This window comes from Olea europaea, chromosome 13 (genome assembly GCF_002742605.1).
Source record: "Olea europaea var. sylvestris chromosome 13, O_europaea_v1, whole genome shotgun sequence".
Classification (NCBI taxonomy): domain Eukaryota; kingdom Viridiplantae; phylum Streptophyta; class Magnoliopsida; order Lamiales; family Oleaceae; genus Olea; species Olea europaea.
Genome location: NC_036249.1, coordinates 21663420 through 21672879, shown reverse-complemented (window position 1 = coordinate 21672879; position 9460 = coordinate 21663420). Strand labels below are relative to the sequence as shown.

Genomic DNA, 9460 nt, shown 5'->3' with positions numbered 1-9460 from the left:
CTCCAACAGTAAATAATTATTTAAATGGGAGTAACTCATATTTGTTCATGACAAGAAAAATTAAACAGAGACGTTAAAAGATTAAGAAATCAACTATACTCTTAACAAGGAAAATTGCTTATAATTTGAGACGAATGAAAAGGAAAGCAAATCTATCTTTACGGGATGGTGGGAAAATTATGTTATTTAAATAAACTCAAGTAGGTCGAAAAAGGCGGCTAGAGGTTCCCACATCAGTGCATTTACATCTAAACAAACCTGAGGATAACAAAGAAGTCACAAAAATTGATAATTTCACCAACTTATATATATGTAACCAATAATTTGTAAAATAACTTCTTTTTTTTCACCAGAAAGCTTCTGTGGGTTGACAAAACCAAGGGAATTCAAAATTGCTTAACAAATAATCCACTTTCATTTCAACTCTTGCCAAGTGAAATTCAAAATGTAACACATTATATTACAGGACAATGAGCATTTAGCTACAAGTTATATGCTTCCCGTCACTAGGTACTTCACAAAGAGATAAATAAGAAAGCACGAAAGACGAGCAATTTTTAAGGTACCTACAAGAAACTTTCTAATTTTTAAGGTTAAAAAGATAGCTTAATAGCAATTTTTTTTCCTAACCTTGTGAATTTTACCCATCCTTGGAGAAGACGAGCAAGAGGAAGACGATGATATGTTTGTCCAGTTATTTTCAGCTATGTCTTTGCTGAATGCCTTCATCACATCTTCCTTGAGTTCCATGTAGCGCATTCTTTTCATCCTCTGTTCCTCTGGAGTGCCCTTCTCCAATAACAGAGCACCTATATTATCGTCCTCCAAGAGCTTATCCAGAACTACAGTGCAGTTGGGAAAGAAGCGTCGAGCTGTCTCCACTGCCATCAAGGAAGAGAGAGAAAATAATTCTTAAACCTATATGGAAATATAGTTTTGACCTTGTTTCAAATATTTCTTTTACGAAACCATTTTTTACCTTGTTCCTAAGGTTCTATTTATCAACTGGTTCTTGAACTTGTCATAATGTTCTCTTCTGACTGACCGGTCTTTACCATATTTCAAAGGTATTTCTTTTTATAACCGGTTCTTGACCCTTCTTAGTTTCTTTTATCCACCGGTTGCACATTTCTTTACCAAACATTATCCTGCCTTGCAGTTTCAAAGTTTGACATCTATTGCTATACAATATAGTTTCCAAACTCAATCTGGTTTCTGTAACACCATCTTGAGTTCAATGGGGTGTAAAGGATATAGAACTCTATTCATATTTTCCAAGTTATTATGATATTTTCCAGATTCTCGAGAGATAAATTCCATAATAGTTTGGTTGCATTATTAGTATATTTTGTAACACCCGTAAATTGGGTCATTAACTTTATAGTTTTCAGACAAAAAAGTTGTACAAATTTTATTTACTGTTCATAACACAATAAGAGGGTGTTTGACACCCATTCTTAAGAAAAAATGAATTTTAGAATGGTAAATTGATGGAGAATGTGTAGTTGAAAAGTTTTTGATTTATGTGTAATATTATTTTAATGAAGAATGTGTGGTTGAAAAGAAAAGAGAGAAAAATGCATTTTGAAAAAAATGGGAATCAAACGGGCCCTAAATATCTTTGACTAGAACTTGTAAAGTAACTACAGACCTGAAACTTTATCAGTCAACTTCTTTTACTTTCTCAAAGCTCGTCGCGAGCAGTGAAAGCTAATATAATTTCAAAACCTTCTAGCAATTTTGACTTTGGCCATGTGATGAGGAAGTTTCAATTTGGATTTCTGTTAGGCTGATCTCAGGTATAGATGAACATTCAACCACATGAACAACAAAAAGGGTAACAAACTAGAAAGCAAACAGCGCAAGATTTACGTGGTTAAGTTGAGCCATGGGAGACAAGAAAAATACACTGTTAAACATAAAAATACAAGAATAGAAAGAAACATATGAAATTTCCAAAACCCCAGATGTCTATATACTGTCCACCATAAAAATAAAAACACACATCTATATATAGGCACCAATCCCTAAAATCTGTTTTGCTCGACTACTCTCTACAAAACATGGATGTTGCTGATAAACTGAGACTATAGATTCAAGAGATGCTCAAGATACATTTTTGACACTGACGAAGAGATTCGGGAAAAGCTTTACTAAGCTGCAAATTCAGACCTGATTTTGTCTAGATCAATTTTATCAGATAGAAGAATGTATTCAATGAAAATGAGGGAACAGACCAAGAAATTACAGGAATGTACAGAGAAGGGATCGAGATGAGAGTCACTAACAGGGTAACTAGTCAAGGATTTGTGGGGAAAACATGTGCTGCAATGCAGAAACAAGTACCACGCTTGATCCAAGAGTCAAAAGAGTGAGGTTATTACACCTTCCGAGTTCTAAAGCCTGTCATCTGCTAATGGACTATTTATACACTTTTATTCACTTCTACAACCAAATTAAATTTAGGATGAATCTGATGCTTGGAAAACGTTTATATTCATAAGCATAATTCATTTGAAAACCTATTGATTTTTCCATTGACACCATATGAACCCAGATTTGATGCTACAGTTGTCTACTTATATTTTCTAATTGTGATTAGAATCCAAAAAGGCTGAATAATCATTCATGTCAATCAATAGGCAAGTGATTAGATCGCCGAAGGTTATGATAATTAAGTTTACCAGTCTTTTGCAGCGATAGCAGCCTCAGCTGAAGCCTTTTGAATTGCTCAGATGGTATTTCATTTAAATCCACCTCCCGGAAATCCCCATATGTGCCTTTGGATGCTGAAAGGCCAGCAAACTCAGAGGTAGAATCTGCATGTGCTAACTGCATGGCTAATTTGGCTTCTAGAGGAAACAGGGCTCGTGCCATTGCCACTGCCATATAAAAACAAGATATATAACACTAGCATTTAACATAACATAAAACGCATTATTGGGTAAGATAAAGGTAGATCAGAACTATGATAATGTTGATCATACACCAACATTAACCCAAGTTTAGGAACCATGCCTGTAAAGTGAGAACCAAATTTGATAGGTTCCAGGAGTTCATTAATCACGATGGAGCATTTATTCCTGAATATGGGGGCATGCTTCTTATTCAATTTAGCAATAGATGATTCTCTCAATGGGAAAAAGAAATATAGCGTATCTGCATTATATTGATTAATGATTAACATACAAGTAAATACAAACTATGCCTTAACGAGGGATCTAGACATATTTTAAACACAAGAATAAAGTTAGACATGACATGCCAGTTGAATTAGATCAGGCTGAAGAAAGCATGTGGTGATCCTCATGTCAGTTTCTAACAAGCGTTATAGTAGTATATGTACATAGTTAAAATACAAAAGGAATACCGAACAAGCAACCTTATCTACCAAGAGATAAAGACACGTGGCTATAACATATCCATGTAAATGGCATATTATGAGTTAATTAGTAAAATCACTATGTGCAACAGTTTACGAGACTATATAAACAGGATGGTTGTTTTTTAATTTGACTTCAGAAGTTTTAAACATTAGGCAATCAATAAGCCACCAAGAAAAAATCAGAAAAGGTGAAATGTAACTGAAGACGGGAGCAGAAATTAGTGCAAATCCTAATGAATTATGTATTTCTTATCCCACCTCCATCCAGGTATCTGATTTTAAATAAATTAAGAATGCATTTGTTTATAACAGCAAGGAAAATGATGAAGAATTCAAAAATGCATTAGAAGAACCCTTTAAACTTACCGTCTTCGTATTATTGTTGGATTTCAGCTCAACTTAATTTTTTCATCTGTATTATTTTTTATTACGTGATTACCAGTTGGTGGCTGTGATAAACTTTTTGTATTCAGAAAAAGTAAGTAAATGGATGCATTGCTCCAAAAGTTTTCATCCATGACTTCTCGCTTTGAGCTTCCTTAAGTAGAATATGTTAACAGGACCACTCCTCAGTGAATGTAACTAGTGACCTAAACGAGTTCCATTTTATTGTGCCTCTATGAAGCAGAAAGAATTTAAACAACCAAATAGTATATCTTGTTGAACCACAAAAGATCCCATCAAATTAAACATCTCTTTATCTTTTCATATGATGTGCACACTTCGGATTAACAGTTGATGTTTCATTCCATATGATTTACAAATTCAATTAAATAAATTCCTCTCCCATTTTTTATCTAGGACCAATCCTGTTTTGGGTGATAAACATGCAAGTGACAAATGGATAGATACCAGAAGTCTTACTATTCATCTTTGATATCAATAATCCTTCTGAGCCACAGTTTCGTCTATTTTATTTAAAAATAAATTGAACATGTAAAAACTTTATCAAATATTTGCAAAATCAATTTAGTACTAATAGACAATGCGTATGAGATAGAGAAATGCAAATTAGTGCATTCTCAAATTGAACACAAAGCATATACATGCATAGTTTCAGAAAAACAAATTATATAAAACTTATGGTGAATTTGGAAGAGAAAATGTAAGTCTTATCCCAGATGTAATGGTATCCCTTAATTTCAATGATTTTTGAGAGGATGCTGCTACAAATTGGAGGTGCAGACGGATAGAAGTACAATAGATCATTTTCATAATTACACTAGGTATTTACGGATGTGAAGAATATTAAAAGAGAAGCTTCGCACTACCCCTGTAGCAAAATACAATCCTTGCAAGACACTCATTTGGTATCTTACGAGTTCATCTTCTTTCTAATATTGATTGCCTTGACAAACTTCCAACAGATTCTCTAAAGTGGTTTATCTTATCATACCAAACCTAAACTTACAAAAAAAAGAAGATAAAAGCACTAGTAGCAACTGTACAACATATCCATTTTTGCAAAACTTTTTCGACTTTAAGAGAAATGCATTTTGTCATTGATTCTTACCTCTATTTTCAAAAAGCAACAGATTCATGTGAAGATCGTCAGGCACCATCATTGATGACATAGACATGTAATCAGCCAGTGGATTTCCAAGCATCTCTCTCTCCAGCACATCAATACATAACCTATCTTTATTAGTTTCGTGGCCTTCCTTTGTTGCCTCGTTATAGTCCTTTGGCCGGGTTAGCCTCCGGCATATTTTAACAGCCGTCTGTCCATCATTTGTAGTATCTGATACTGACGCACCCTGGTTCAGCAGCCCCACTATTACTGATGGATCCTTACGTCGGGCAGCTACATGAAGCACAGTGTACCCTCGACAATTCCTAAGGTTTACATCAGCATTACCTAAGTTGAGCACTTCATTCACAACCTTATAATTACAAAAGGCAGCAGCATAATGAAGAGCATGAGCAGCATCAAGTGTGATGCTAGATTCCTCCAGAAGTAACTTCACCAATTCAACATCATTAGAGTCTAATGCCTTGTGAATCCTTCCAATTCTCTTTTCATTCATGGGGTCCACACTCACCAGAGCATGCTCACCAGCTTTCTGGGATTCAAAGCGAAGTGATTGAATGTCACTTAGAACTTCATGAGGAAGCTCCTTCTCGAGCACGATTTCATCTAAATCCGAGTGCACTAATCTGTTGACACAGTATGACAGAAGTTGCTCTAATTGGCAGTGAAAGGCTACAGCAAGAATTGGAATGATATCTTCAGAAAAAGCTTTATCAACGAAGTCAATAAGACGGCGCTGCATGTAAAACAAAGAACATAATATCAGAATGCACGTAATTATGCACATTCTATAACAGTGAAAACAATAGTAAGCCATCGTTCAGCGTGATGAGCAAGTTCTAATCAAGGTGCATTACACATGTTTCAAAAGTCGAGCTCTACTGACTTCATACATTTTACAAGCAGCACAGAGAGATAGGACATTGATCCACTTGAAGTGGCATATTTAAAGCCACAAAATGCTGCCTACTCCTGCTTCCAAAGGAATAGGTGGGTATTATGGGAATAGATAAGCATGTCTGGAGAATTATTTAACAACATTACCAGAATAATATTTTCCAGTTATTTTTCCAAATAGCATAAAGGAGCTTTATTAGACTAACAGAATTTATGTCGTGGATCTATGCAGAATTTTTATGTTCTTTTAGTGACCTTGTGCATCCTCCAGATTTAGTTAATTTCAAGTACAGTTATTTGAAATTAAAGATGTTCAGAAAACAGTGTTTAGTGAAGCCCAAATCAATAACATAAAGAAAGAATTCTATTTTTTTTTTCCAACCACAGATTGTTGGAAAAAGATCATCCCAAAACTCTGAAAAGAGCTTAACCAGTTAGAGACAGGACAAACCTGAACAAGCATAACAAGTTCTTTAATCTGAAAGGTTGCAGAACCATACATCAGTTCCACAGCATAATTAATAGCAGGAGGACAAGAATCATGAGTACAAGATTCATCAACACACGTTGAAACCTCAGGTGGTGATGGCTTAAGCTTTGCAGTATATAAATAAGTTAAGAGAACATTGAATGCTTCAAGTCCAATTCTGTAATGAGGAACCAATTTTGACATAAGATATTTCGGCTTACTTTCCTTAACAGAACAACCATTCCCATTCTTAAATAGCTCATGGAAAAATGGACTCCGTGCAGCCAAAATACAGCGATTAACACCCACAGGGGTTCCCTCAACTTCTATCACTGCATCACTGTGGTCATACTCAGCCTCAAGCAAAAGCTTTTCAAGACTGTAACTGAGTCGATTCAAACTCAACAATTCAAGATTGGTTTCTACTTCATAGCCAGCAGGGGATGGTAAGCTGAGACTATTCGACCCCTTTGAAAGATCAGAAGCAACAAAGTCATAAGATAAAGAATAGTTATTTCCACTATCCATAATAAACAGCTTAGTTGTCCGTCAGATACAAATTGTCATCCTCTCAGACGGATAGATATTGACCTCTATAGAGCAGCAAGCTGATAATTATCTCTCGTTTATCCAGAAGACTGAAGCACAATCATATTGCAACTAATTTCAATAACCAAAACTACATAGATCCAAAATTAAGAGGATTCCAGGCCTTAGGATCCTTCTGAACCATCAAATACTTCCAAGAAAACAAGTTTCCAGCAGTCAAAATTGAAGTCTTGCTCTCAAGATAATGAAAACACTCGGGAAGTTTCAATTTTCGTGTAGTTTTCAACCCTAAATAAAGCAAAATCTTGAAATCCCAATTGACTCTTCAAGCATAACCTATTTATCAAATCACAAACAAATCCTTATAATAATAATAATATAATAGACAATATTTCTATTACCCATTCTCAAATCATAGAAAAGCCCACAAATCAACATTTGCAGCTCATTAGTCAACTCACCAATGATTCATAGTCTCATTTGGTCACCACCAGACTCAGTAAGCAATCTGCAAAGAGAAACTTCAATTTCTTGCATAAATGACTAAAATTCAAGCTAGAAATCAAATATTAATGCAACCCTAGTTCAAGAAGCAAAAATCAAAGTAAACGTAGCCTAAGAACTCCCTTTGAGTTCTATTAACAAACACTTAATCTACAACCTTAAAACGTATAAAACTGCTCAAGAAACGGACAATTAAAAAGAAGCAAATTGCTTACCTTTCCCAAACCTTCAACAAGCTTCACTTGGGTAGTTGGGTCGACTTTGCTGGAGCCTGGAGAAGGTAAATGAAATAACAAAATCCCAAGAAGCCTAATGACAGAGCGATGCAGAAAAAGTGGAAGTGATTGTTAGAATTTTGTCGTGTGAAGTAATAGACTGTGGAGCCTTGCTCATGTGTTACTTGAGAAACCTGAAAATCACGTTGACTGATTAGATCGTGTTTGGATAATCCTTAATAAAAGTAAAGCAACTTTTCATCAACGGACTGATTAGTTATATGTTCGAAAGTACCTTTTATTTACTTTATTTGTAAGTGATCATTTTAAGCATAGCCAAACATTTCCTTGTTTGCAAGATGTCTGTATTCTCTGTACTTCCTTGTCTGGCGAGGTTGCTCACATAAATAAATACAAAATATTTGAGGTCCCCACTCGTGAAAACCATCAAAACTAGCCTCCGAAGATAATACGTCTATGATTAACGATGACGGTTCACTCCATAATTAAATGAAGTCAATTTGGAGACGCTTTATGATAATACAACTTGCCTGCAAAGACCGTATTTTAGCGACAGGGTTAGAATTTAAATCCAATTGAATCTAATTTAACACTTGTTTGAATCCGATTTAGTAGGAAAATATATTTTAAAATAGTGATTTTTTGAAAAATAAATAAATAAATAAATAAATAATATATATATATATATAAAATTAAGCCCTTATTTGAGCCCCATTCTTGCCAAAAAAAAATTCGTTTTTGAATAGTTTATTAATGTGAAATGTGTAGTTAAAAAATAAAGAAAAATTTTGAATTTGTGTGTAATAATATTTTAATGAAGAATGTGTAGTTGAAATGATGTCAAATCACTATTGAAAGTATTCTAATGTAATGGGGCTCAAATAAGGGTTAAGAAATAAAGAAAAAATTTCGATTTACGTATATAATTATTTTATGGAAGAATATGTGATTGAAAATGAGTTTTGAAAAAATAATTTTTTGATAAATAAAGGCCAAACATAGACTTGATTATAAAAAATATTTTAAATATAGTAATATTAAAAATAAGTTTTTATTAGACAAGTTTCCTTTTATAAACCTAATAAAAAATGATTTAGCTTTAAAAATCTAGATTATAAGTTTATTCATAAATTTATGAGTAAATTTTGAAATAAATATTTTATATTGATTAAAGTAAAAAAAATTAAGTAAATTATCACAGTTCTCGAGTTCAATAAGCACCCAACTTATACCATACTCATGGTTTACTCACTAAACTTCTAATTGCTTCTTAGTGCTCACTGAATTTTGTTCGTTTGCTCTCTATCCATCACAGTAAAAAAATCTGTTATCTTATTTGCTGACGTGGCTAACGAAAATCTGATATGTCAAGTTAGGACCGTTAAAAAATTACAAATCAGCCAAATGATTATTTCATTACTCATCCAACTTACATTATGTCACAGTCTACTCATCAAACTTCAAAATACTTCCTAATGGTCACTCATCTTTGAGATGTTGGATTCCATCAATCATCCACATATTTCATTCCCTTCGATGCTAATGTTCGCATTGAAATCTCACTTAGCCCCTGTTTGATCCTCATTACGTGGAAAAATTAATGGGGGAATAGTGTTTTTTTGAAAAATGAGTGGTTTAAAAAAATGAAAAGTTTTCGATTTACGTGTAATATTATTTTATGGAAGATTGTGTGATTAAAAATATGAACATTTCATTTTTCTCTCTCATATTTTCAACCACACAATCTTCCATAAAATAATATTACACGTAAATCGAAAAAAATTTCTTCTTTTTCAATCACTCTTTTTTTAAAAAAAAAAAAGCAATCGTTGCGTCCTCGTCATTACTTTAGGAGACGAAACTCCTATAGCGCGCTTCTTCTCCACCAA

General features: G+C 33.8%; 1 protein-coding gene across 4 annotated transcripts; it reads right to left on the bottom strand.

Moving 5' to 3' along the window:
- Positions 1 to 382: 382 nt before the first annotated feature.
- LOC111407857 (BTB/POZ domain and ankyrin repeat-containing protein NPR2-like) lies at positions 383 to 7951 on the bottom strand. 4 transcript variants are annotated; one of them, XM_023037547.1, is made up of 8 exons: positions 7846 to 7951; positions 7551 to 7744; positions 7293 to 7339; positions 6265 to 7167; positions 4899 to 5652; positions 3019 to 3159; positions 2685 to 2882; positions 383 to 881 (listed from the first exon to the last, which is right to left on the bottom strand). In XM_023037547.1, exons 4-8 carry the CDS (start codon positions 6808 to 6810, stop codon positions 607 to 609), a joined length of 1914 nt encoding a protein of 637 aa, XP_022893315.1. In that variant the 5' UTR covers positions 6811 to 7167; positions 7293 to 7339; positions 7551 to 7744; positions 7846 to 7951; the 3' UTR covers positions 383 to 606. The 4 variants fall into 4 exon arrangements, with proteins under 4 accessions (XP_022893315.1, XP_022893316.1, XP_022893314.1 ...); XM_023037548.1 differs by lacking the exon at positions 7846 to 7951 and having other exon boundaries at positions 7293 to 7352; positions 7551 to 7798; XM_023037546.1 differs by lacking the exon at positions 7846 to 7951 and having other exon boundaries at positions 7551 to 7798.
- Positions 7952 to 9460: the final 1509 nt, after the last annotated feature.

Coding starts and splice junctions, on each gene's coding strand:
- LOC111407857 (XM_023037547.1), bottom strand. CDS start 6,810: ATGGATAGTGGAAATAACTATTCTTTATCTTATGACTTTGTTGCTTCT. Junction 5,653..6,264: donor AACTTGTTATGCTTGTTCAG/GTTTGTCCTGTC, acceptor TTTTACATGCAG/CGCCGTCTTATTGACTTCGT. Junction 882..2,684: donor GCTATCGCTGCAAAAGACTG/GTAAACTTAATT, acceptor CCTTGATGGCAG/TGGAGACAGCTCGACGCTTC.